General features: G+C 50.4%; 1 protein-coding gene across 3 annotated transcripts; it reads left to right on the top strand.

The window, feature by feature from the left end:
* Position 1: 1 nt before the first annotated feature.
* On the top strand, positions 2-27,963 carry RBM28 (RNA binding motif protein 28). Of its 3 annotated transcripts, none has more exons than XM_083700210.1 (19): positions 2-163; positions 1,715-1,878; positions 4,020-4,094; positions 5,189-5,264; positions 5,606-5,698; positions 6,982-7,056; positions 8,438-8,558; positions 9,231-9,406; positions 9,795-9,873; positions 11,835-11,944; positions 15,064-15,137; positions 15,291-15,426; positions 15,709-15,773; positions 18,260-18,418; positions 19,967-20,116; positions 20,312-20,386; positions 22,702-23,045; positions 23,845-23,941; positions 27,437-27,963. In XM_083700210.1, the coding sequence occupies exons 1-19, from the start codon at positions 25-27 to the stop codon at positions 27,581-27,583; spliced, it is 2,355 nt and encodes a 784-aa protein (XP_083556336.1). In that variant the 5' UTR covers positions 2-24; the 3' UTR covers positions 27,584-27,963. The 3 variants fall into 3 exon arrangements, with proteins under 3 accessions (XP_083556336.1, XP_083556335.1, XP_083556334.1); XM_083700209.1 differs by having other exon boundaries at positions 8-163; positions 1,715-1,867; positions 4,000-4,094; positions 9,798-9,873; XM_083700208.1 differs by having other exon boundaries at positions 9-163; positions 1,715-1,867; positions 4,000-4,094.
* Positions 27,964-27,994: the final 31 nt, after the last annotated feature.

Here is a 27,994-nt window from a genome sequence, read left to right as displayed (position 1 = left end):
GAGTGGAGGAGGGTCGGCGGGGCCATGGCGGAGAAGGCGACGGCGGGCGCCGGTCGGACGGTGCTGGTGCGGGGCCTGCCGCCCTCGGCCTGCGCCGCCGAGCTGGAGAGGGAGTTCGGCCGGGCGGGGCCGGTGCGGCGGGCGGTGGCCGTGACGGAGCCCGGTGAGCGGGGACGGGGGGGGGAGGCCGGGCGGGAGGGAGGGAGGGAAGGGGCGCTTCCACCCCCCCCTGCGGCCCACCAGGGGCTGCCCCACCCTCGCCCCTCCTCTGAGGCTGGGCTGGGGGGCTGGGCTAGATGACCCCGCGGGGACCCCTTGTTCTAGGCAGTGCTTTCCCCCAAAAAGGATGTTTGGGGTTACTCTCATTTTCCTATTCCTATTGAAATACTGCCTCTCAATGAGGCCAAACTTAGAGTCACAAAATGTTGAGGGGTACGTGCACCCCAGTGTCCCTCCAGAAAAAACATTATTATTATTATTATTATTATTATTATTATTATTATTATTAACCACTGGCAACAGCACCACCAGTCAGTACTACCACTGGATCATGGAGTCCCCCTGGCACCAGAATGAGCCCCCCCCCAACAAGGCAGTGCTTGCACCCCTATTATTATTATTATTATTATTATTATTATTATTATTTCTTATTTTCTTTAAAAAATGTTTAGGGGGGACTCTTATTTTCCTATTCATATTGAAATACTGCCTCTCAATGAGGACAAACTTAGAGTCACAAAATGTTGAGGGGTACGTGCACCCCGGTGTCCCTCCAGAAAAAAAACATTATTATTATTATTATTAACCACTGGCAACAGCACCACCAGTCAGTACTACCACTGGATCATGGAGCCCACCTGGCACCAGAATGAGCCCCCCCCCCCCGCAAGGCATCTTTCCTGGTAGTGCTGCACCCCTATTATTATTATTATTATTATTATTATTATTATTATTATTTCTTATTTTCTTTAAAAAATGTTTAGGGGGGACTCTTATTTTCCTATTCATATTGAAATACTGCCTCTCAATGAGGACAAACTTAGAGTCACAAAATGTTTATGGGTATGCGTACCCCTGCATCTCCCCCCCCCCCGAAAAAAAGCACTGGTTATTATTATTATTATTGACCGCTGGCACCACCCCCAGTCAGGACCACCTGTGCATCACGGAGCCCACCTGGCACCAGAATGAGCCCCCACCAAGAAGGCATCTTTCCTGGCTGTGCTGCACATTGCAGATTTTCAGATTACGAACGCGGCAAAGTGTTTACTTCCAGGTTTGCCGCGTGTGCAGGCGCAGAAGCGCCCTATCACTCTTCGTGCATGCGCAGTAGCGGCACTATGCTTATGGACTTTTCGGGGTGCGAACGGCACCCCTAAACGGATCACATTCATAAGTAGAGCTACCACTGTAGAGCCAGTTGGCATAAGGTTGTGATGGCATCTCCTTCGAATGACGCATCTTCATATGAACTCATGCTTAAAATATTTTGTATGGTTTGGGTTATCTACCTAACCCCCCCCAAGCCTTTTTCTTGAATTGCAGGGTGGGTGGAGTGACATGGCTTTTCGTTCCCTGGCCAAGTTGCTGACTGTTGCTCTATGTTGTTGTTGTTGTTAGGAAAGATACCTTGAGTTCCTTACAGTGAGAAAAGGAGTTTAATAAGCTTAACTAGTCATAATAATATTAATATGCCTTTAAATCTGTTGGATAGGCAAGAAAACCTGTCGTGGGTTTGGCTTTGTCACTTTCTCCTTGCCGGAAGACGCTCAGAGAGCCATCCAGGAGATCACAGCCTTTGGGAAACGCAAGATCACGGTAGCCCTTGCTAATCCGAAACCACGGCAGAAAGGAAAGAAGAAAGAAGGTAAGTTCAAGGTCTTTTTTTTGTGGGGTGCCAGGATTTTCTGTGCGCTGCTGTTGACACTTAGCACCAGTTTTGCTGAGCACAGTTAGAAAGACAGAAGAGGCTTTTCTTTGGTCCCACATGACCTGCGCTGCCTTCGAGGCTTCCAGCACCCTTTCTGACATGTTCTCACAGTCCAGAAGATGGGTTTTGATTTCCTTACAGTACACAATTCCAAGACATTCCCAATAAATAAAATGAAAAATTGTCCAGTAGCACCTTGGAGACCAAGACATTGCCAGTTATACCTCTGCAGTCGAACAAACTGCCTCTGCAGCCAGCAGGGAAGTGTAGCCTCCTTGCCACTTAACAGGCCAGTGGAAAAGAAAAGGGATTCCTGTCAGGCGGACTGAGGTAGGAGGGATGCAGCCGCTTGCCTCCCCTCCAATAACCTCCTTGTTTCCTATGCTGGCTATGAAAGAATTGCCTCCCCCCCCCCCACCAGCAGAGCAACCAGATGAGTTGGCAGGCCAAGGAGGGATGGAAGGGTCCATTCACTGCCACTTAATGGCCTGTATGGGATTCCTAGACAGCTGTGGCTACCAGGCAAGTTGTTAAAATACAAATCTGGCCTATATGTATGAAGAGGAGGACTGTTGGCGGAGCTGGCAGAGGAGCCAATTGTTCCTTGCCTTCACTCGCCTCTCCAGCAGCATCTTTATGCTTTGCCTGTCCTGCCTGGCTGCTTGTAAAGGGAGAAGATGCCTTGTCTGCTGGAGTTTCTCTCCTGCTCCAAACAAAATTAAAAAATTCCTTCCAGTAGCAACTTAGAGACCAACTAATTTGTAATTGGTATGAGCTTTCATGTGCATGCACACATCTTCAGATACCTCTTCTGATACATGCACACGTATCTGAAAAAGTGTGCATGCACACAAGCTCATACCAATAACAAACTGAGTTGGTCTCTAAGGTGCTGCTGGAAGGAATTTTCTTTATTTTGTTTCGACTACAGCAGACTCTCCTGCTCCAGGCATGGTGTCGGGGTTCTTCAGCTGCATCTCCCGGGCTTTTGACAGGAGGTTCTCGTAAGCACATCAGAAGAGCCTGGCTGCTGGATCAGACCAAAGGGGGTCACATCCAGTTGCAGAAGAAAATAATCTTCCCACCTGCTCAAGACCCTGTTGAGCAAGACAAGGCAGTTGTGTTGGAGAAGACCTCCACCCGCCAGACTCTTTTCTGAGCTGATCCATAGACTGTTCAGCTTACATACAGAAGTTAATGTCTTTTGTAGGTATGGCAAGGTTCTCACACCTGGTTAATAAGAAACCACAATAAATAAACGGCTCAGGACCACAATACCTCTAGGAGCGCCTCTTTCCATATGACCCTATCCAGACCCTGATATCATCTTCTGAGGCTCTTCTTCGTGTGCCGCCTCCTCAAGAGGTCCAGAGGTGGCAACACGAGAATGGGGCCTTCTCTGCAGTGGCTCCCTGTGTATGGAATGCTCTCCCCAGGGAACTTCGCCTGGCGCCTTCATTATACACCTTTATGCACCAGCAAAAACGTTCCTTTTTAACCAGGCCTTTGGTTGATCTGATTGACATCCAATGCCCTTTTAGAATGTGGCTCTTTTGGGATTCTTTTATTGGGTTCTTTTTAAATTTGATTTTATATATGATGATTTTGTTTGTGAACCGCCCTGAGACCTCCGGGTATAGGGCAGTGTACAAATCATCGTAATAATAATAATAAGAAGAAGAAGAAGAAGAAAAAGAAGAAGCAGTAGCTGCTGCTGCTGCTGCAGCAGCTTTGTGGGGAGAACACAGGGAAGCAGCATTGCTAGTCAAAACCCCTCACACTTTCCATACTTCCTTCACCCTTTTCACCCACCTTCGTGCTGACTCTGTAAGAGAGATGTGTCCTTAAGACAGAAGCAAGCTCAGTCCTCTTACAGTCCACGGTCCTTGCAGACTCCAGACCCGTCCAGTCCAGCCTCCTGTTCTCAGGCTGGCCAACCAGATGCTTGGGCCCATGGGATGCTTGTGGGTGTGACCTGAGCGCATCAGCGCTTGGGCCTCGTGATGATTCCTCCGCTGTGTTCTTAGTGTGTCATTGTCCTTGCCGTGTCCCATTTGCTTTGGTTCCAGGTGCCTCTGAGGTCCCCCAGCGAGGGAAGAAGCCCCCAAAGGCAAAAGGAGCCTCCAAAAAAGCCAGGCTGATCATTCGCAATCTGAGCTTCAAGGTACGAGCCGAAGGCAGGAGAGTCGCCTGCTTCTTTGATGGGGCTGGGGTTCTCTTTCTGAGCCACCCCCATTCTTTTCTTGGAACGAGGCCGTTAAAAGTGGATTGGCAGGGTTAACCTTTCACGGCACTCCTGCCTGAGATTCAGAGCACTGACGTAGTGCTGTTTCGCAGAATCGTAGAGTTGGAAAGGCCACCCCAGGGCCATCTAGTCCAACTCCCTGAGAGATTGCCCTCCATCTGTCCATTTCTTAGCAGCTTTTTGGTGTAAATCAGTCTTTCACATCAGCAGTAACATCTAGATCATGGGAGAGTTTCAGCCCTGTTCTTGAGTTTGTTTAAAATCTAAAACAGCTTATCTGGTATTCCTTTCTTTGAATTTGGGCCATTTAGGTTTTTTAAACCTTTTTGTAAAGGCAATACTAAAATTTTCACAGCTGAGTCCTCAACTCTTTTTTATTGTGCTTGGCTTTCTTCAAGTTGGGCTGTGTCTAAAACTTGCTAATTAGGTTTTCAAACCCTTTTTGTAAACTCAGTTTTAGAAACTGTATCTTTGAGTCCTCAATCCTTTATTACTGCGCTTTGCTTCACCTAGGTCGAGCTAGGATTATAATACTTCAGAATTTTGGGGAGTTTTACCCACTTTCTTTGAATTTGGTCATTTAAGGTTTATTATTTCTCTATTTCCTTCTGAGGAAACTGAATATTTCAGTGAAACGAGGTTCGTAGCCGTCATCCCATTAAGGCTTTGTTCAATTCTAGGTTTTTCTAATTTTTCCCTTAAACTTTTTGATTTTTATAATTTAGTTTATTTCTATAAGATAATATTTCTAGACCATTGCTTCTCGTTTCAGGGATTTTCACGGTATTTCATTTGTTTTGTGTAATTTGGTGCAAATCACAGCTGAGCGCTCCATTTAATGGAGCAGTAATAGGAGCCCCAAGCCCCCCTTTTGGATTTCCCACCAGAGAGCACAGTCTGCTCACAGAACATTGGAGCAGCAGCCCAGATCCTTCCTAAGACTTGGAGTTTTTGAAAAATACACAAAGCACTGTGATGACTTCTGCCATTGGTCTCGTTTCTTCTCTCCTTAGTGCACAGAAGATGACCTGAAGGCTTCGTTCTCTCAGTTTGGCACAGTGCTGGAGACTACCATCCCCAAGAAACCAGGTATGGCCAGGTGGCCTGGTGGGAAAGGGCCAGTGGGGCGCTACTGGAGGAGGAAGGTAGCATTCCATTTAAACTGCACACCTGTCCTGGATTATCCCGAGCCATTCATGGATCACTGCGTTCCCCTTTGGAACTAGGAATTCCACACATCAGAGATAGGAGCACTGGCTGGCTCATGTTTCTGCTGTCCGCCGTCTTAAGCTGAAGAATGAAGTCCCACCTGGCTTCTTGGTTATGACTCTGGCTGCTCCTCTTGTCTCCCTATAAGTGGAATCCCATGCGCAGGCTACTAATATTATTCTAAAATAGTCAGAAATAAGTTGCTTTCCTGTCGCTTCCAGATGGAAAGATGCGTGGCTTTGCCTTTGTGCAGTTCAAGAATGTCCTGGAAGCAGGGAAGGCCCTGAAGGGGATGAACATGAAGGAGATCAAGGGTGAGTCTGGCGCTTTCTTAAAAGGAGCCGCGTGATTTGAGGTCCTGTTTATGTCGGATGGGAGCTGCCTGTGCGGAGGGTCAGGCGAGATAATACTTGTTCATCTATTGCTCTTGATATCCCACCTTTTTCTGCAAGGAGCTCGAGGCGGCACACGTGCTTCTCTCCCGCCTCGCTGAATCCCCACAACAACCCTGTGAGGTAGGTCAGGCTGAGATTCAGCGACTGGCCCAAAGTCACACCCAGCGAGCTTCGTGGCCGAGCGGAAGGGGTTTGAACCCTGGTCTCCCGGGTCCTAGTCTGACGCTCTCCCCACCACTGACTCCCTTGCTGGTCCTCTTGTGCTGGGGATGCTGGAACATCCGCAGGAGAGTTGAATATGCAGGGGTGTTCAGGCAGTGGGGCAGACTGACTTCGGCTCTCCTCTGCAAACACACAGACACCATGACTTTTTAAAAAAGGTTTTTAATTTTTTTACCAAGAACCAAAACACAAACAGTGAAACCTGCCAGGCAGCTGATACATTGGGTATACATAATAACATATTCAAATCAACCATATGTACAATTTTATATACATTAACGCTCCTCCATCCACAAGGTTTATTTAACTTTTAACATTTTAATTGCCCCAAATTGTTCAAACCCACCCAAATAATTCAATATCTTCTCAAACCAATCCTCCCCTTTCTCACTGACCTTAAACCCTTTCATTCTGTGTATTTTCACAGTTAGAAATTCTAAAATTATAATAATATTCAGTTTTTTCCTCCATTGGTTCACCCCTAGCTCTTCTGCATTTTTCCAATTACTTGCTATAACCTGTTTGGCTGCAGTTACCATCAATTTTACCCATTTACATTCCTCTTTTGTTTTTAACTCAGTGTTAACCATGACTTTTTATTTCATATAATTTGCACACCGCTTGATTGTAAAAAAAAAAAAAAAAAAAAAGCCCTCAAAGTGGTTTACAAAAATATGAAACACGAACGTTTTTTGGCATGGGGATTTCAACCCTCCTTTAAAACATAGGAAAGTTAAAATACTAAAACAGATTAAAATTGCCTCCATTTTCTAAGCATCTGGACAGGCCTGTCTAAACAGTTTTAGCAGGTGCCAAAAATTGTACAGCGAAGGCTGGTGTCAAGAGGGAGGGAGTTCCAGAGGGTAGGGGCTGCCACACTAAACAGTTGAGTTCTTACGAATGGGATTTCGGTCCCTGGGATTTGTAGCTGCGCTGCCCCCTCGCCAAGCCAGCCTCAGAGCTTCTCTTTCCCTCCGCAGAGCGCCCGGTGGCTGTGGACTGGGCTGTGGCCCGGGAGAAGTACCAAGCGATGCAGGCAGTGGCATCTCCGGCAGGTGAGTGGCTCCGGGGCAGGAGTCATCCTGCTCTGGGCATCTCAGGTAGGCAGCCTCGCTCTGTGTGTGCTCTTGAGTGGCGGGTGAAGAGGCCCAATCTTGACCTCACGCCAACCGGCTGAGAGTGGCAGGGGGACATCTGTCCTGAGTCTTTGTAGCCAGGCAATTGCCTGTGTGTGTGAAACTGTCTGGTTCTGAGAGCAGAGCTGACCTTCAGAAGCAACAGGCCCCCCTCTTGCTTATTCATTTCATAAATGTATTTTTAATCTTTTGTTGGAAGCCGTACAGAGTGGCTAGGGAAACCCAGCCAGATGGGTGGGGTAGAAATAATAAATTATTATTATTCACAACATGTATGCACTCTTTGATTCTTTTTTTAAAAAAAAAAAACCATCAGAGTGGATAAAAGAATAAAGTCATCATTGAAAAAATAACAGCAATAATTCATGACTTTAGACGAGCTGAAATGACAGCAGACTAAAAACAGGTTAAAATTTGCACCAGATTTCTAAGCATCCGGGCGGGCTTGTCTAAACAAGAACGTTTCCAGCAGGCGCTGAAAAGAGCGCAACGTGTCAAGAGGCAGGGAGTTCCAAAGTGAAGGCGGAGCCACACTCAACGCTTCAGTTCCTACAAAACATGGAATGGATTTTACGTGGCACTTGGAACAGGGCCAGTTCTGTGAATGGGAGCGGTCTGGAGGCAGCCCTGCTTAGGGAAGCTTTTAATGTTTAACAGACTATTATATTTTAATATTTTGTTGGAAGCTGCCCAGAGTGGCTGGGGAAACCCAGCCAGATGGGCGGGGTATAAATAATGAACTATTATTATTATTAGTTGTGTGTCTCTGGGTCAGGTGATCTCACGGGTCCCACGTTGTGAAGGGCCTTACGGACTAATAGTAAGCCCTTGACGTTGGCCTGGTAGCTACTGGGCAACCAGGGCAGATCTCTGGGCATCAGAAGCGCCATGTTCCGACAGGGTCTTTCTCCTGCCAGCCGTTGTGCCCTTAGAAAGCCTCCTCCTTCTGTTCCAATTCCTGCCCAGTCGAGGCTTTGCAGGTGTGGCTCCTTCGTTTGGACTCCTGTTTCTTTGTTCTGTGGCCCGTTTGGGATCTGGCCGCAGGGACCTCCCTGGCATGGCTTTTCGCGAGAACCCAAGATGCCCCCTCTGGATCAGGCCAAAGGGGGCCCATCTACTCCAGCCTCCCATTCTCACAGGGACCAACCGGGTGCCTATTATGGGAAGCCAGCAAGCAGGACTCAGCAATGGCGAGATTTGCCAGGATTATTGGGTGAAGCTAGAAATGGGCGTCTTCCTTGAGAGAAACTGGGCAGAGGCGTCTCACCCTCCTGCTTCTTTGCCTCTCTCCCCCAACCAGGGGTCCAGGAGAAGAAGAAGCAAAGCCAGGCCCAGCAAGCGGACACAACTCAGGCTGGCGACGATGACGACAATCTGGAAGACGAAAGTTCAGAGCCTGCTGAGCCAGCGAGGCAGGGCAGGTGAGTGCAAGGGGCTTGCTCCAGAGGACCCGGGACGGGCTCACTCTGCTGCTGACGTGGGGATCAGGGGGCGGGCACACTAAGCCGCCCTCTGTGCCCTCTGTGTGTTAGGATATTGATGTTCCCTTCCACCTAAGAGGAAGAGAGATGTGGAGTTGTTGTATGTCACATGCCTGTTTACATTCCAGCACAGCCTCCTGGGAACTTCCGTTGTGTATAGCTTTCGCTTATGCTTTTTGCTTGGACACGGAAGGGGAGCAGACGTGTTTTTCCTTTGTCCTGATGCTGAATAAAATGCTTGTAAATATGCTTTACATATGCCTCTCTCTGCCCTTCCATTGCAAAGAGTTCTTATCTCTGCTGGCTTGCATGCTCAGCTTCTGAAAGGCTTCTAAAGCTCGCAGTTTGATGCAGAACCAAGGACCAGAGTTCGCCCCGCTGCTGGCTGGTGAGCTGGGGCCTGCCAATTGCCCCCATTTCCTTGGACGCATCCCAACACCAAATTCCTGCTCTGTCTCTGCCAGCAGGAAGCGGCAGGGCTGCCTCTGGCTTCCTCCCTCTGCCCAAATCCAGCCAGCTCCAAGATTCCAGAACCCCAGAATTAAGCCCTTTGGACGCAGAGTTCAGCTGCCTGCTTCTGACAGCTCTTTCCTTGCATGATTTCTTGGACAGGTACTTTGAGCAGGTCGCTCCACCTCCTGCGGATAGCGAGGAGGAGGAGGAGGAGGAGGAGGAGGAGGAAGAGCAAGAGACGCAGGACTCCGATGAGGAAGAGGGGGAGCCTGGCAAAGCCCTGAGCTCTGATGAGGAGGAGGAGGAAGAAGAAGGTGACGAGGAAGATGAAGAAGGTTGGTTTTGCAGTTTCTGAGGGGTTGGATGCCAGGGCAGGTGGCAAACCCTTAAAAAGCTGGCACCTCAAAGGAGCGCCAGGAGAGACCTGTTTGGTCTGGTTAAAAAATCAATTTCAACCCAGCATTCCTCTTTCTGAAAGCTGCCAGCCCCCACGTGAAATTTAATGGCCTCTGCTGGGAACTTGGCCCTCCTCCGCCTTGGTCTTTGGAGACTGGGCACTGCCACCTTGCCCAGTGAGAGTGGCATAATAATAATATTTACCAAAGATTCCTGCTTTGCTGAGGGTTGGACTGGATGACCCTTGGGGTCCCTTCCAGCCATTCTGTGGCCTTTCGAGAACACCTTGCTCATGATTTTCCTCTCCCCGGTCTGCTCCCGTTCCAGAAGCTGACGTCCCTTCGAAGCGGAAAAAAGTCCAGAAGCTCCCATCAGACGTCACCGAAGGAAGGACCGTCTTCATCAGGTGGGTGGAGGCCATGGGCTCAGCATCGCCTTGGGAGAGAAGCCAGGAGGCTGCTGCCCTGCTCCTTCTGCATCCTTGCGGGGCTTAGAGAACCCTGCTCCAACGTACATTTATGGCTGTTTCTCCTTACTACTTTTTAAGATGATTAGCTGCTTGTCATCTGAACGTCTCCAAGTGACTCACAGCAACATATCCATCTGTAGACCTATGTAATACCTTATGGGAAGGAAGGAAAAATGGGCTGAGGTCATTCCATGCATCAATATATCGTTTAACATTCTTCATCGTGGGGGGTTGGAATATCATTGATGCTAACCCTTAGGATCTTAACATTCTCAACAAGTGCAAATATTTATATTTTCCTAAAAATCAACACAAGTTTAACAAGTGTCAGGTTCGTTCAGCAGCAATCATGTGAGTGCTTCCGTGGTTGATACTAGCCCTTAAGTTCTTAATATTCTTAACAGGTAAAAAGGGTGTTGTTGCGTTTGCAAAGTAAAGGAAGGATTGGACCCTGATTAAAAACAAGACACGAGGCTTTGACCAGCAAGGCTCTTGGAGAAAAGTCCGTAAACCACACCCCTCACCAGGCCATTTTATTAGCAAAAGAATCTTTTACACAGTGCTCGTAAGAACCCATCATATTTCCTCTGAGCATTTCATCAAACCCCACGTGGGGAAAAAGTTACACTACAACACTAATTAGCATGCATATATTTTGGGGTAAATATGTTGAGAACTACAAAGGGGTGGTAAATAAGTTGAGAACTACAAAGAGGTGCATCTGGCAACCCCAGAGCTGAGAAATAAACATGATAAGAAGGATGGCCAGAAAGACCAGATCACTACCACCTTCATGTGAGATCTGTTTCCTGGCCCTAAGATTAACTATCAGAAAACTACAAAGACGAAACTGCCCAGTCTTTGAGGACACAGGACTCCTGCCTGTCTATAAGTGTGTATGTGATTCGTGAAGAGCAGGGAGAAATGGGCAGCAGAGGCAAAAGGGCATGAAAAGGGCACGAATGTAGAATCTTATGGGATTTAATCAGAAATTATCGTCAATATATCAAACCCAGTCAACACAATGTCTTCATCGTGGACACGATGGCTTGATGTATATTTTATAATTCCTCATGGTAATCCCATCTGACCCCTACAGGGTGTTATTGGGTTGTTGCTTTTATTTTGATTATATATATATATTGTGGTTTTTATGTTGACCTTTTCTGCAAACTGCCCTGAGACCTCTGGGTATAGGGCGGTATATACCATATTTTTCGCTCTATAAGACACATTTTTTCCCTCCTAAAAAGTAAGGGGGAGTGTGTGTGCGTCTTATGGAGAGAATGCAGGCTGCACAGCTAAGCCAGAAGCCAGAGCAGCGAGAGGGATTGCTACGCAGTGCTCCCTCTTGCTGTTCTGGCTTCGCCATGCCTTCATCCCGCTGCCCTTAGGAGGCTTCGCGCGGCTCTTGCTGCCTTTGTGGGAGGTGGGGGAAGGGACTCCACCTCCTGGAAAAGCCCGCAAGAGCCACGTGGAGCGTGTGGTCGGCTCTTGGGGGCTTTTCCCTGAGGAGGAAAAGCCTGCAAGCGCCGCACACATGCTCCTCGCGGCTCCTGAAAGGGAGCGCTGAGCAGAGCCTGCGATGCATACAGGCTCTGTTCAGCACTCCTTTAAAAGAATATTTTTTTTTCTTGCATTCCCCCTCTAAAAACTAGATGCGTCTTATGAAGCGAAACATACAGTAAATTCAATAAACAACAACAATAAGATTTTCATATTTATCATTATCATGAAATCAAAAGCATGTTGTTGTTTTTTATCCTGTGCAAGGACTTTTTTGCCAGTCCGCCCTTGCTTTGGGCCCCCAGACATGTTTTTCCCCTGGGATCCAAACCGGCTCTTGTCCTCCCTGGGTGTGGGGCGCATCTTCACGTGCCCCCTGCTTTCCCCCCTAGGAATTTGTCCTTCGACAGCGAGGAGGAGGAGCTGGGGGAGCTGCTGGAGCAGTTTGGAGATCTGAAGTACGTGCGGATTGTGCTTCACCCAGACACGGAACACTCCAAAGGTAATGGGGGTGAGACGGGGGGGGGGTTGGAAGGGAGGGGGGCAGACTGAGCCAGAATAATTTTGTATTAGGTGGGGAGGGGCGGAGTCCTCGGGGACCTGAGTTCAGATTCCGCCTCAAAAGTAGCAACTAAAAAATATCTCTTTTTTTGTCCTTCTGGGGGTGTCTGTATTATATCTGTTTACATAAACATTGTTGGAGTTACATCATTCTCCTTATTTTGACCTTTATTTTTGCCAAGAACACATTCGCACAATAACTGTGTTTTATATGAGGCCACTACTATCATGAACTATACAGCACTGAATTGGTAATTGTCTGGTATTAGAAAAGGTGTAGAAATTGAGCGTGTGCCAAATAATGGCCTCTCCTTCCTGGGAGGTTTTTAAGCAGAGGCTGGATGGCCATCTGTCAGGGATGCTTGAGCTGAGATGCCTGTTTAATTAAATCCAACGCAGATATATTTCTTCCTTTCTTGGCCGTTACTATTGAGAACCGTCCAAGAATCATGGCTTACGTAATCTGTTACACACTTCGATGGTATGTACAGCCTCTGTATCTTCTAATGCTTGATAATGCTTAATAATGTATGAACTCTGTTTTTCAGTCATGATGTAACAGATTTATATTTGTAATATCTACATATCAAATATTAAACCTTGTATTATCAAGTGTTTATATTTATATTACAGTGGTACCTCTGGTTGCGAACAGGATCCGTTCCGGATGCCTGTTCGCAACATGAATAGCCCGCAACCTGCAGCGCCGTATCTGCGCAGGTGCACAGCGCAATTTGGCACTTCTGTGCATGCGCGAAGTGCGATTTAGCGCTTCTGCACATGCACGAGCGACAAAACCCAGAAGTAACCCTTTCCAGTACTTCCTGGTTGCCACGGGACACAACCTGAAAAACATAACATGAAGCAAATGTAACATGAGGTATGACTGTATATAGAACTATTAACAGCTGAGGAAGCCCTTTGGGGTGAAACAAGGAAATATCCAGAAATCTTGTTCTGTCCTCTACCCTCCCCAGCTGCCTGAGCCAGCCTGCCTGTGTCTGCTACCCATGCTAGCCAACCTCATCAGCTGTATTGCCCGTGACATTCCGGGTACCTTTCCTTAACCACATTCAAGGACTTTGTAATATATGAATTCAAACAAGAATGTACAGTGGTGCCTCGCAAGACGAAATTAATCCGTTCCGCAAGTCTCTTCGTCTTGCGGTTTTTTCGTCTTGCGAAGCACGGCTATTCGCGGCTTAGCGGCTATTAACGGCTTAGCGGCTTAGCGGCTATTAACGGCTTAGCGGCTTTAAGAAAAAGGAAACAAACTCGCAAGAACTCGCAAGATGTTTCTCTTGCGAAACAAGCCCATAGGGAAATTCGTCTTGCGGAACGACTCAAAAAATGGAAAACTCTTTCGTCTTGCGCGGCATTCGTCTTGCGAGGTACCACTGTACAGTGGTGCCTCGCAAGACGAAATTAATTCGTTCCGCAAGTCTTTTCGTCTTGCAAGTTTTTCGTCTTGCGAAGCACGGTTTCCCATAGGAATGCATTGAAAATCAATCAATGCGTTCCTATGGAAACCGCCTTCAGACCAGGTCCGGGGACAGTCTGTCCCCCGACCTCTTCTGAAGGCCGGCGGGGGGGGGGGGCGAAAGTCTTTGCTTCCCCCCACCTGCCTTCCCGGGACAGCGGAGAATTCATCCGCTGTCCCGGGGCGATCTTAAAATGCTGGCGGGCGGCAGCGCTGCCGCCCGCCAGCATTTTTAAATCGCCCCGGGACAGCGGATGAATTCTCCGCTGTCCCAGGGCGATTTAAAAGCCCCCGGGAAGGCAGGCAGGGGGGACAAAGACTTTTGCCCCCCTCCAGCCTTCAGAAGAGGTGCAAAGGGCTCTCCAAGCTGCGGATAGCAGCCTGCTGCCCCGCGTGAGGGGCAGACATTCGCAGCTTGGGGAGCCCTGCAGGACTTCCCCTGCTCTGCGCTCTATCCGCAGCCTAGGCGGGAACTCTTCTGAAGGCTTGCGGTGGGAGGAGGGCTTTCCTCCCCACCGCCAACATTCAGAAGGCTGTTCTGAATGTTGGCGGTGGGGAGGAAAAACCCTCCTCCCACCGCAAGCCCCGGGAACAGAGGAGAAGCCCTTCGCGCCTTGTCCTCTGTTCCCGGACCTCCCACCGCAAGCCTTAGGACAGGTCCGGGAACAGAGGAGAAGGCGTGCTGCGCTTCCCCGCTGTCCCCGGAGATTTCCCTATGGGCTTTCGTCTTGCGAAGCAAGCCCATAGGGAAATTCGTCTTGCGAAGCCGCTAAAAAATCGGAAAACCCTTTCGTCTTGCGGGTTTTTCGTTTAGCGAGGCATTCGTCTTGCGGGGCACCACTGTATGAAGGAAGGAATATATCTGCCTTGGATTTAATTAAATAGGTTATATACCTTGCTTAAGGATTGTATAAGTTGTTCATCCTGGACTTGATTCGTATGATAGGAAGAAGTAGTAAAGACATTTGTTACAAACATGACCACGCAGCCTCTCGCACTCTATACAGTCGACCTCGGGTTACAGCTGCTTCAGGTTGAGTTTTTTCAGGTTACGGACGTGCCGAAACACAGAAGCGCCAAATCACAACCCGTGCTTGTGCAGACGCGCCACTGCAGGTTGCGAACATGCATCCTGCACGGATCACCCTCACAACCCGAGTGTCCACTGTATGTTGTAACTATTGCATCTGTGTTACAAGGTACAGTGGTACCCCTGATTGTGAACGGGATCCGTTCTGGAGGCCCGTTCACAACCTGAAAAGAAAGCAACCCGCGTCTGCACGTATGCTGGTTGCAATTTGCCACTTCTGCGCACGTGTGTGACGTCACTTTGAACGTATGCGCGAGTGGCGAAACCCGGAAGTAACCCTTTCTGGTAATTCCGGGTCGCCGCGGGACGCAACCCAAAAAAACAGCCTAAAGCAGCTTTAACCCAAGGTATGACTGTATTTGTTTAGCTGAGATTCCTGCATTCCTTGAGGTCTCTCCCAAGTCTACAATTCTATGATGCCGTGGGTCACTGTAAGACAGCTTCCTAAACATGCCTCTCTCCTCCCCACTCCCCAAAATCCCACCACCAGGCTGTGCCTTTGCCCAGTTCCTGTCCCAGGAAGCTGCCCAGAAGTGCATTCAGGTGGCTCAGGATGAGAGCGAGGTGAGAGCTGGGGGTTTTTTCCCCCTCAGCGGGGTGGGAGCGTGGTAGTTCCCCCTGCCTCCACCGGGACTGGCTCGGCCTGTCTCTGGCCGTGCCTGTGGGTGCCCCTTCCTTGCCTCCCTTCCTCTCACTGTCTCTCCTTCTCCCCCGAAGGGCGGGGGGCTGCACCTGGGGGGCCGCCGCCTGCGAGTGGACCTGGCTGTCAGCCGGGAGGAAGCCCAGCAGCTGCGGAGCCAGAAGACGAAGAAACCCACTGGCACCCGGAACTTGTACCTAGCACGCGAAGGCTGTGAGTGCGAAGGAAGCGGCTGGGCGGGGCTGGATTCACCTGGGCTCACCTTGCCTTGTGGGCAGGGCTACGGGGGCATGTTCCTTCCCATGTGGAAGGGGCTGGAGGTGGCGGCAGGCTCTCCTTCCTTGGAGGTTTTTAAGCAGACGTTGGGTGGCCCTGTGTCAGGGATTCTTTAGCCACGATTCCTGCATTGCAAGGGGTTGGGCTAGATGAGCTGTGAGGGTCCCTTCCCAGTCTGTGATTCTGTACTGCTTTTCAATGCTCCTTTTTCCTCTGCAGTGATCCGTGCTGGAACAAAAGCTGCCGAGGGGATGAGCGATGCTGACCTGGCCAAGAGGGCACGGGTAAGTTCTCGCTTTCTGTGTGTATGTGTCTAGCCCAGCCTTTCTCAAGCTTGGGACTACAACTCCCATCATCTCTGACCACCGGTCCTGCTTGCAAGGGCTGATGGGAGTTGTAGGCCAACATCTGGAGACCCAAGGCTGAGAAAGGCTGGCCTAGAAGCTCCAAGCTTTCCCTCCTTAAGGATGCCAGAAGACCCCTGCTGGGCCAGGTCGAGGTGGGTGTGCTGAATCTAGCCCATGGGTAGGCACACTAAGGCCCGGGGGCTGGATGCGGCCCAATTGCCTTCTAAATCCAGCCCACATACGGTCCAGGAATCAGTGTGTTTTTACATGAGTAGAATGTGTCCTTTTATTTAAAATGCATCTCTGGGTTATTTATGGGGTGTAGGAATTTGTTCATTTCCACCCCCCAAAAAATGCGGCCCCCCACAAGGTCTGAGGGACAGTAGACCGGCCCCCTGCTGAAAAAAGTTTGCTGACCATCTAGCCTGTCTCTGATGGACAGGAGCCCTCTGCTGCGTACGAATCCCTGCCCCTCGCACGCAGGGCCCGCCTGAGGCCCCAGACTCTCCACGTAGCAAGAGGACATCATGTTGTGTAGTTGCGGAGAGCCATAAATTTGCCGAATCTCTCTCTCTCTCTCTTTCTTTTTTCCTGTTTATTTCCCACATGATACCTGTTCTGCATTTGTTTTCTGTGGCAGCCCTTACAACTCTGGAACTCCCTACCTGCTGAGATGCAGAAGGCTGCTTCACTGTCTTCGTTTCAGCTACTGCTAAAACCATTCTTGCTTAGGAAAACCTGCCCAGATGCTTAGGAAGTTGACGGGAGTTAAATTTTTTTTTTAAAAAAACTATTTTAAACTTTTGTATTCTTTAAACAGTTCTTGATTTTATTGTTTTATCCTTTTGTAAACCGCTTTGAGTGGGGTGTTTTTTTTAACACTCAAACGGCATACGAACTTTATGAATCACACGCTGAGTGTAAAAAAACAACAAGCCTCGAAGCAATTTACGAAACAATAGAAGTCTAGAAAAGTTTACAACATACAGAAAGTTACAGCCACTAGATAACAGACTAAAACAAATCAAAACCCCCGCACACTTTCTAAACATCTGGGTGGGCTTGTCTAAACACAAATGTTTTGAGCAGGCGCTGAAAAGTGTTCGGTGCCTGATATCAATTGGCAGGGAGTTCCAAAGTGGAGATGCTGCCACACTCCAAGAAGTGGTCCAGAGATTGTCTATGGGGCAAGGCGATCTCGTGGTCCCGGGTCATTGAGGGCTTTACACGCTAACAGTAACTTGGCCCGGTAGGAAATCGGCAAGGCCTCCGTCAGCAATTGGCGGCAGCATCCTGCAGGCACTGCAGCTTCTGGCTCAAGCACGAAGGAAGCCCCACATAGAGCACATTGCAGGAATCCTGTTGTGAAGTAACCGGCGCATGAACTCCTGCAGCCGAGTTGGGGTGTGGGACGAGGTGCTCCTTGAGAGATCTGTGTTTCCTGCATCGCAGGGGGTCAGAATAGATGATCATCAGGGATCCCTTCCCATCTGGCAGTTCTGTGATTCTGTAAAAGAATAATAATAATTTATTGTTTATACCCTGCCCATCTGGCTGGGTTTCCCCAGCCACTCAGGGCTGCTCCCAACAGAATATTTAAAGCACACTAAAACATTAAAAACTTCTCCAAACAGGGCTGCCTTCAGATGTCTTCTAAAAGTCAGATAGTTGTCTATTTCCAGGGCGGGTGCCACTACCAAGAAGGCCCTGTGCCTGCTTCCCTGTAACCTCACTTCTTGCAATGAGGGAACCACCAGAAGGCCCTCTGCGCTGGACCTCAGTGTCTGGGCAGAACGATGGGGGTGGAGACGCTCCTTCAGGTATACTGGGCTGATGCCATTTAGGGCTTTAAAGGTCAGCACCAACACTTTGAATTGTGCCTGGGAACATCCTGGGAGCCAATGTAGGTCTTTCAAGACCAGTGTTATATGGTCTCAGTGGCTGCTCCCAGTCCCCAGTCTGGCTGCCGCATTCTGGATTAGTTGTCGTTTCCAGGTCACCTTCCAAGGTAGCCCCACATAGAGCGCATTGCAGTAGTCCAAGCAGGAGATAACTAGAGCATGCACCACTCTGGAGAGACAGTCTGTGGGCAGGGAGGGTCTCAGCCTGCGTCCCAGATGGAGCTGGTAGACAGCCGCCCTGTATGCAGTTGCAATCAAAATTCATTCAACCCCCCAGGTTTCTTATCAAAATTTACAGACCTTCAGCTGTTTGCAATGAGCAAATCAAACAAAAGCCTGTGAAATAGCTCAGCTGCCTAACACAATGGACGCGGGAGATAACCTGCAAAAGCAGGCGAGTCTTCCAAGCAGAGTGGTGGGCTGGCTTTCTCCCCTTGCCTCCTCCCCCCCCCCCGGCCATCCTGCCTGCCTGCCTGCTCCACCTTGCAAGGCTGTGCTGACCCCTCCTTTTCCCTCCCCCAGTTTGAGGAGCTGAAGCGTCACAAGCTGAAGGACCAGAACATCTTCGTGTCTCGGACCAGGCTCTGCGTCCACAACCTGCCCAAAGGCGTTGACGACGTCCGGCTCCGGAAGCTGATGCTGCAGGCGGCCAAGGGAAGCCCCGGCCTCCGGCTCAAGGAGGTGAGCCTGCCTCTCATTGCAGGCCCCCCCCCCCCGCAGGGGGGTGGCAGGGATTAAGCGGGGAGGGGCAGGAGGGAACCAGCATCGCCTCCCTGGAGGAAAAGCTGGGCATGAAATGACAAAACGGCTCCCGTCCCTCAGATCTCCTGCCAAGAACCACCTGTTGAGCTTCTGGCTTCATCCTCGTCACGGACGCTTGAGCTGAGATTCCTGCCTTGGACTCAGGGTGGACTCGATTTAAAGCAAATTGATTTAAATCTCGACTTAAATCACTAGTCCGTAAGACTTGATTTAAATCACTAGTCCGTAAGACTCGATTTAAATAATTTTTTAACAGAAAGACTCATTCTTGCTGGTATAATCTTAATATTTACAACCAGATGAAGGTTTCATTTTTGGAATAATAAATGTTCAGGGTAGTTATTACAGTTATATCAAAAACCACTGGTTTTGTTGTACTATTAAGAAATACACAGAGAGATAATTATGAAATTATTGTGAGGTTTAATAAGTTAACCTTTTATATCTGGACAACTTTCTGCTGTACTTTATTGGAAGTAGAAAAATAGTGATTTCCTTAATAACAATTTAAACAATTGTTATTAACAATAGCTTTATAGCATATTTAGCCGTGTTTGTTAACTGATGTTGTCAGGACTGCCGCTAGGTCCCAGCTCACAGAGGACCAACGCCCAGTGGATGTTATATACAAAAGTCTTTATTAAAGTTTAGTTTCCATTTCCAAGCTCTGGGCGCGCAGACCCACGTCTCGACGCTAGACCGGCTCCCTTTCTGGGCTCCCTGCTGTGCCGCGCTCCTGTACATTTGAACTTGGCGCGCGCGCCCAGCCGGTGACTTTCCTTCTGACCGTTTCCCCGCTTCCTGATGTGGGCGTTGCCAAACCTGACTCCTCTCCTCCCTCTGGTGGTGAGGACACTGGTCCCGACTCCTGGGACTCCCCCTCCCCCCTGCGCTCTGGTGGAGAAGCTGGTCCTGATTTCCAGCTGCTGCTCAGGGACTCCCCGCTAGCCCCTTCCTCCTGGGGCTTCCCCCCTGGAGCCCCCTTCGCTCTGGCCACCGGCGCTCCCTTCTGTGAGTCCTCCGATTCGCTAGAGAGGCTTGTGGAATAACTCTGGCCACTGTCACTGCCTGCGCCTCCCTCGTACTCCTCCTCCTCACTCTCCATTTGCTCCCCCTCCTGTGTCTCTCCTTCTGAACCCCTGACAGATGTGGTTAAACTTTTTTTTAAAAAAAGAAAAGAAAACAGACTTGAGTTTTAGCCCACATGAAAAACTTAAAACAAATCCTTATTTCCTGATGAACAGCCTTTGGACTATAATGTAACTTAAATGGAAAACTACCTTTAGAAAGGTTTTTCCTCCAAAAGCATTTTATTTTGAAAATCCAACTTAAATAAAAAAATCTGATATTTTTTTTAAACCCATTGATTTTTAATCCACTCGGGTTGGACTGGATGACCCTTGGTTCCCCTCCAGCTCTGCGATTCTCTCTCTCTCTCTCTCTCTCTCTCTCTCTCTCTCTCTCCAGTGCCGTGTTATGCAGGACCTGAAAGCGCCCGCTGGGAAGGGGAAGGGCCAGTCGCTGGGCTATGCCTTTGTGGAGTTCCAGGAACACGAGCAGGCCCTGGCTGCCCTGCGACACCTCAACAACAACCCCCAGGTCTTTGGGGACCAGAAGGTAAGGTCCCCCCCCCTCCCCGTTCCTTCCAGATGGGGCACTGGAAAGAGGTGGGGCAGATTCACAGAGGAGAGGGCTATAGAATATCAGTTTCTGGAGCGCGTTGCTAGTTTCCCTAGGGGGCACCTGGTGGCCCCCGTGAGAATAGGTGGCCCAACTCTCCTGGTCTTCTCAGGTTGCCCTTTCTCCCCACAGCGTCCCATCGTGGAATTCTCCCTGGAGGACCGCCGGAAGCTGAAGCTGAAGGAGCAGCGAGCCCAGCGCAGCCTGGTAGGAATAATAATCATAATCATAATTTATTTGGACTCCACCCATCTGGCTGAGGAGCAGGAGGTACCCTAGAACCCCGCAGAGTTGGAGGGGGGACCCTCAGGCTCATCTCGTCCAACCCCCAGCAATGAAGCAATTGCAGTCAGATGCTCCTGCGACCTCCGCCTTCTTAGAAGGCGGCGCCATTGCTGCGAATGGCTGCCGAGGGCGAGGGGAGGGGGAATCCTACACTAGGGAGAGGAACCGGTGGGGACTCAGCCCTGGGAAAGGGGTCTTTGCAGCTCTGGGGGTGTCCAGCTTTGCGACACGGGTAGCGCTGTGGTCCAAACCACTGAGCCTCTTGGCCTTGCCGATCGGAAGGTCGGCGGTTCAAATCCCCGCAATGGAGCTCGCTCGCATTGCCCTGTCCCTGCTCCTGCCAACCTAGCAGTTCGAAAGCACACCAGTGCAAGTAGATAAATAGGTACCGCTCTGGCGGGAAGGTGAATGGCGTTTCCGTGCGCTCCGGCTTCCATCATGGTGTCCTGTTGCACCAGAAGCGGTTTAGTCCTGCTGGGCACATGACCCGGAAAGCTGTCTGTGGACCAATGCTGGCTCCCTCGGCCTGAAAGCGAGATGAGCGCCGCAACCCCATAGTGGCCTTTGACTGGACTTAACCATCCAGGGGTCCTTTACCTTTTACCAGCTTTGCAGCCTCCTGGGAAGTCTCATAGGGTGCTCTTTGGGGCCGGGGTCCTCACCCGCAAGGCAGAGGGCTCTGTGCATTCTACCCCCCTGCAGTGGTCTCTCCAGGCAGGTGGGAAAGTTCTGCTTAGCCCCTGGAGTCGTCCTCAGCCTGCGTGGAACCCCTTTGTTTGTGGGGTCCTGCCATTGCACCCCCAGACTTACCTTCCCACTTTGACTGTGGAGGAGTTGAGTGGCTGGAGGGAATAGCTGGGAACCAAATGCTCCGTTTTCCTTCTGAATCATAATTCCTGTTGCTCCTCTCTTTTTTCCCCTTTTGACTGGTCAGGAATTGGTTTAATTATTAGCCCATGGCTGCTTTTATTGCCCTTTTCACGCAAAGGAGGTTGTGGACTCTCCTTCCTTGGAGGTTTTAAATAGAAAGTGAAAATCTGGACCGAAAAGTTGTTGATTTAAGATCCAGGTTTTCCCAGACATTAAAGAAATTCCCGCTCAGACGCTCTTCACGACGGCTAAATCCCTGTCATGTCTGGACGTATGGCCACCCTATTTTTAAGCAGAGGCTGGATGGCCATCTGTCAGGGATGCTTGAGCTGAGATTCCTGCATTGCAGGGGGTTGGACTAGATGACCCTCGGGGGTCCCGGCCAACTCTACAGTTTTACGATTCTTGGAATATTGCAAACGGCTCTGTGAACCTGATGCATGATTTTCTTTTCATTTCACTTTCGGTTTGTATCCCGCCTTTCTATATTTGTGCAAGGCAGTCTACCAGCTGGGGAAACAACTAAATAGGCAGCAAAGATCGCAAAACCTCTGATCCAGCATACAAAAAGTCATACTGGAATCATAACTTCGAAATAAGCACCATATCTCAAATAAAGCAATATTCAATAACCCATTATAATATACTGTGTTTTTTCTGGTTACGGACTGCCAAAATCCAGAAGTACTGGAACGGGTTACTTCCGGGTTTTGATGGTCGCGCATGCGCAGAAGCGCACAGACGCAGGTTGCAAATGTGCATCCCACACGGATCACGTTCGCAGCCCGAGCATCCATTCTAATAGTAAACAGTAAAGGGACCCCTGACCATTAGGTCCAGTCGTGGCCGACTCTGGGGTTGCGGCGCTCATCTCGCTTTACTGGCCGAGGGGGCTGGCGTACAGCTTCCAGGTCATGTGGCCAGCAGGACTAAGCCGCTTCTGGCGAACCAGAGCAGTGCACAGAAACGCCGTTTACCTTCCCGCCAGAGCAGTACCTATTTATCTACTTGCACTTTGTGCTTTTGAACTGCGAGGTTGGCAGGAGCTGGGACAGGGCAATGCGAGCGAGCTCCATCGCAGGGATTTGAACCGCCGACCTAATCGGCAAGTCCTAGGCTCTGTGGTTTAACCCACAGCGCCACCCGCGTCCCTAAACAGTAAAGCACCAGCACATAATAATTAAACAGTTTACACTTAACAGTTACAATAAAGAATTACCAATCAATAATCAATAAAAATAATGGGTGCTCAGGGGGAGAGGGGAATATATGTTATTTGAAAGAGAAGTGGGTGGCCTCCCTCGCTGAGCTCCCTTGGGCTCCTGCAGTGGGACAAACCTTCCCTGCCCCCCTTTTCTCCTGTGCAGCAAAAGCTGAGGCAGAAGCAGCCCCCCGAGGAGGCGGCCGGCAAGCAGCCCAATGCCAGCGCCTCCAAAAAGCCTCCCAGAAGGCGGAAGAAGAAGCCCCCCAATGCGAAAGAAGCGGAGAGGGCTTCTCAGGGGCACGAGGACCCATCAGAGCCCCCCGAGAAGAAGCCCAGGGTCTCCCCAGCAGCCAAGCAGCAGCGTCCGGAAGCCCCCCGGCCGCCGGAGGGCTCCGTATCCTGGGCGGGTTTCCAGACACGGGCAGAAATAGAACAGGTGGAGCTGCCGGACGGCAGGAAGCGGCGCAAAGTTCTGCCTCTGCCCTCCAAACGGGGCCCCAAGATCAGGTAAGGGGGGGCGGGGAGTATATGAGCCTATGGGGGGGGGGGAAGGCAGGGTGCTGCCGCTGCCACTCACAAACATCCCCTTGAGTCTCTGTGTCAAGGCCTCAGGACCAGTTTCCCCTCCTGCCTGCCCCCTGCCTCGGTTTCCCTTCCGTCTTTGCCCTTCCGCCCCCTCCCCCCGGCTGCCCTTCGCCTGCTCTGATCTCCCCCCCCGCCTGTTTCCAGGAATTTTCCCACTAAGGGAGCACAGCCCTTGGGGTGGGGAAGCTGTTACAGAGAAGGGGCCATGTTCCATCATGTGCATTCCTTCGGGGGGGGGGCATGTCCCCGTGGGGGGCGGGGGCAAGGTGGAGGAGTGGACGGAGCAATGGGGGCAGTTCTGGCACGGGGGGGGGGCATTCCGGCCACTCGGAAAGCGGCAGTTTTTGCAGCAACACAACACACAGCCCTTTCCTTCCTAGCAAGGAAGAAGCGCCGTCCCAGATGGGGGACGTGTTGCAGCCAGGCGGGGGCACTGGAAGGAGAGGGTCTCTCGGGGGCCGCATTTGGCTCCTGTGCTCCAGGATCACCACAGGGCAGGGTCTGGTCAGGGGGCTACCCAGAGCCTGTCTCCCTGGGGGTTTGGTGTGCATTGAAGGGCAGGGAGAGGGAGCTGGAGGGGGAATTCAGGAGGTGGTCCCGGGGGGGGGGGCTCAGCAGCTCCTTCTGGGGTCCTGGGTCTCCCCCGGATCAGGGAGAGCAGCCGTGGCCCGGCCTCTTCCTCCGTCTGCTGAGCTGCGTCTCTCTCTCTCTCTCTTGGCAGGAAGCGGGACAAGGGGAGAGTGAACCCCCCCGCGAAGAAGATGGCCCCCTCCGGCCCAACGCGCAGGCAGGAGAAGATCAGCCAGGGGCCCAAGCAGGTCAGTCGGTTGTGGGGACATTGGGGGGGGGGCGGCCTCTTTCATGCCAACAGCCAAGGGTTTGTCAAGATTTACAGAACCGCCTCTCCTGGTCTGCCCCGCAGAGGACCTTAAGGTCCATGAATAACCATAGTTTAGAGGTCCCTAAGGAAGTCAGATTATCCTCCACCAGGGCCAGGGCCTTCTCAGTGATGGCTCCGACCTGGTGGTATGCTCTGTCCCATGAGACCAGGGCCCTGCAGGATTGAACTTCCTTCCGCAGGGCCTGTAAGACAGAGCTATTCCACCTGGCTTTCAATTTGACCTTAGCCTGATCTTTTATTCCCCTTCCTTCCCTCCCTCTCCCCTTTTTATGAAGATTAACCGCTCTGGGACCCCACAGCTAATTCTCCCCTGGTCTCCTCGCTGGCCCAAATAGGACTAATTTAGCCAGCTAGCCCTGGGGATCATCTAATGTTTATTGGATGGATTCCCCCCCCCCCCCCCAAATTGATTTTTGAATTCTGAATTTATTCTTATTCAGATTTTATATTGTATTTTATGCTGGTTTTTGTTGCATCAATTAAGTGTTTTAAATTTGTTGTTAGCCGCCCTGAGCCCAGTTTTCTGATCCAGGAAGGGCGGGGTATAAATAAAATTTATTATTATTTTTATTATAAGAACCCAAGATTAGATGAACGGATCAGGCCAGCGGCCCGTCCGGTCCAGAGGACAACCAGATGCACCAACGGGAATCCTGCAAGCCGCTTGCAAGGACAAAAGCAGCCCCCCCCCCCCCCCCGCTGTTTCCAGTATCTGGGATTCAGAAGCCTGGCTGCCTCTATCTGTGGAGGCGGAGCCATCCTGTAGGCTCCTCCTCCTCCATGAATTTGTCTATTGTTGCACTCCAAAAGCAGAGGAAGGATTAGACCCTGATTAATAGAATACACATGAGGCTTGACCAGCAAGACTCTGGGAGGAGGTGCCAGTAATAATCCTCTCCACCCCGTGGCCCAAGTAGTTTTATTCACAAAAAAGCTTTATACAGTGGTAACTCGTGTTACATGCGCTTCAGGTTACAGACTCCGCTAACCCAGAAATTGTACCTCAGCTTAAGAACTTTGCTTCAGGATGAGAACAGAAATCGCGCGGTGGCAGCAGGAGGCCCCATTAGCTAAAGTGGTGCTTCAGGTTAAGAACAGTTTCAGGTTAAGAACGGACCTCCGGAACGAATTAAGTACTCAACCCGAGGTACCACTGTACACAGTGTTTGTAAGAACCAATCAGATTTCCTCTGAGCATTTCAAGAAACCCCACATGGGACAAAGTTAAAGTTAAAACTACAAAGAAACTATTTCCTACTTGAGCATGCATACATAGTTGAGAGTAAATAAAATAGGAATCAAGGAGGAAGGAGGAATGCCTTTAGGAAACCCCAGAGGTCAAAACAGGAGAGGAAGACTGACAGGTATCTCCTTGTGAACTCTCTTCCTGGCCCTTAGAATAACAAAACTAAAGAAAGGTACATCAAAGAAACTACCTTCTATCTTTATGACCCAGGATGCCTGATGAAGCACCTGGCAAGTGGTCTGTGCTTAGAATGCTTAGAGGTGCCTGTCAGGTGTAGAGAAAGCAAATGGCAGAGGTGCAGGGGCTTGTGGGATTCGATCAGAAATTATCGTCAATGATTCAAACCCAGTCAACGCAGTGCTTTCACTGCCGACGCAATGGCTTGCTCCGTATTTCATAATTCCTCATAGCAATCCCACCTGACACCCCCCCCCCACACACACACTCTGGATATTTGCACCCCTAAAGTCTATTCCTCTGTCAAAGCCATCCTGTGGCAGTGAGTTCCACAGGTTCAACTGTGTGCTGCTTGAAGAAGGACTTTCTCTTCTCGGCCCTGAATCTTCCCAACCTAGAAGACCTAATGGATAGTAAAACCAGCTCTGCTCTGTATTCTCCTGGCCACATCGCGAGGTCCTTCAGCGTTCTCCAACCATCAGCTCTTCTCTGGGTTTTCTGCAGGAAAAAAACAAAAAGGCCTCCCACCCAAAAAAACTGCATTGGAACCATTCACGTATTTTGTACATGCTGTTCCCCTAAAGAAAGCCATTTCCTCTGCGTTTCTTTCATAGAACACACATTTTTGCATGCATTTTTGGAGCCCATTCTCATCGTCTGATATTTATTGTGATTGCTGCCTTGCAGGGGGTGGGGCTGGATGACCCTTAGGGTCCCTTCCAGCTCTAGGAGGAGTCTGTGATTTTATGTACCGTTTAGTACACAGAATCCCTAGGTGGTTTTTACAGAAAGCACAGCAAGAGATTTTAAAGCAAAAGAGAAATCAACATGCAGACATTTAGAATCAAACATACAAGGAAATGCACCAGGAAAAACAGAATAAAAGGTCCAGTTAGATATCACTAAACAATAAAACAGAAGGGTGTGATGGGTTTAAGGTAAAGGAAAAGGGACCCCTGACCATTAGGTCCAGTTGTGGCCGACTCTGGGGTTGCGGCGCTCATTTTGCTTTACTGGCCGAGGGAGCCAGAGTACAGCTTCCGGGTCATATGGCCAGCATGACTAAGCCGCTTCTGGCGAACCAGAGCAGCACACGGAAACGCCGTTCACCTTCCCGCCAGAGTGGTACCTATTTATCTACTTGCACTTTGACATGCTTTCAAACTGCTAGGTTGGCAGGAGCAGGGACCGAGCAACGGAACCTCACCCCGTCACGGGGATTCGAACTGCCGACCTTCTGATCGGCAAGTCCTAGGCTCTGTGGTTTAGATCACAGCGCCATCCGCGTCCCACGTGATGGGTTTTAGGAGCCCCTTAATGCCTGATGGAATCCAGTTAGCTCAGCTGGTTGAAGCGTGGTTGGTGCCGATAATGCCACGGTCACGGGTTCAGTCCTTGGACTAGATGACCCTCGGGGTCCCTTTTGACTCTGCAATTCTACGATTCTGTGAATGGACGGGTCTCTAGGAGGTGATAGAAGCTTGCCTCCGTTTATTCCTTGCAAACAGCACGCAGAAGGGTGTTTTGACCATCACGCCAGACCTTCCCGAAACCAACTGAGGGCCCCATGTTCCCCATCCCTGGCTTGAAAAATAAAGCCAGCCAATGGGATTTTAGGAGGGGGGTTGTCCTCATTGGATCCCCGTAACCTGGAGCTGAAACTGCAAAAATTGGAGAAGCTCGGAAAACCTGGTGGATATGCCTGTCTTCTGATCCATTTGCAGAACCCTAAAATTTTGCAGAGGAGAGGGTCCCCTCGGGTCATCTAGTCCAACCCGCTGCGACGCAGGAAGGTTATGCTCGACAAATTTCTCCTCCCCGGGGAAGGGGATGCCAGAGATAAAACCTCCTTTGCTGCTCTCCACCGGCTCGCTCCTTCCCTTGCCCCTGCCCCCTGGCTTTGCTCGAGTGCCCCTGCCCCCAACCTCCCTGGCCAAACCGTGGGGCGCCCCCTTCCTGATGCAGCTCTCCTCCTCCTCCTCCTCACAGGCACCTAGGAAGCACCTTCGGGGGAAGCGCAGCCAGGCGGAGACCCGCTTTGAGCAGCTGGTGGAGCAGTACAAACGCAAGATCCTGGGCGGCGGCGGCAACAAGGCTGCGGCGTCAGCCAGGAGGAGCAAATGGTTTGAGAGCTGAGGGAGGCCCTGGGGGAGACTGGGGGGGGGGGAGAGGGACGCCTGGCTGGGGTTGAGCCCAGGCAAGGGCATCATCCACCCCTCCACCCCCATCTCTGCCATCTCGGACTACTGGACTGTGCAAGGAAGCAGCCAAGAGCCTCCTGAGCTCTCTTTGCAGGGGTGCATAGAGGGGGGGGGTCTGGTCCCCAAGGTGCCCCCCTTTGCTGGCCAAGGCTAGTCGGCAGATTTTTGGGAAGTGCTTGCAGGACCCAGGATCAGGGAGAGACACACACACCAGCGGGTGAAAATTTGCCCTATATATTTTTGGCATCTCTGAACAAGAGAGGCCTGTGTTGTTATCGCCGCAAACATTTTTTAATAAAAGGGTTTTATTAAAAATCTACCTCCCCCCCCCCCCCCCCAGGAACAG

The sequence above is a fragment of the Podarcis gaigeae genome (genome assembly GCF_964106915.1).
Source record: "Podarcis gaigeae genome assembly, chromosome: 10".
Classification (NCBI taxonomy): domain Eukaryota; kingdom Metazoa; phylum Chordata; class Lepidosauria; order Squamata; family Lacertidae; genus Podarcis; species Podarcis gaigeae.
The sequence above is the reverse complement of the archived record's forward strand: the minus strand, read 5'-3'. Positions and strand labels throughout refer to the sequence as shown.

Coding starts and splice junctions, on each gene's coding strand:
- RBM28 (XM_083700208.1), top strand. CDS start 25: ATGGCGGAGAAGGCGACGGCGGGCGCCGGTCGGACGGTGCTGGTGCGG. Junction 11,945..15,063: donor AGACACGGAACACTCCAAAG/GTAATGGGGGTG, acceptor TCCCACCACCAG/GCTGTGCCTTTGCCCAGTTC. Junction 15,774..18,259: donor ACCTGGCCAAGAGGGCACGG/GTAAGTTCTCGC, acceptor TCCCTCCCCCAG/TTTGAGGAGCTGAAGCGTCA.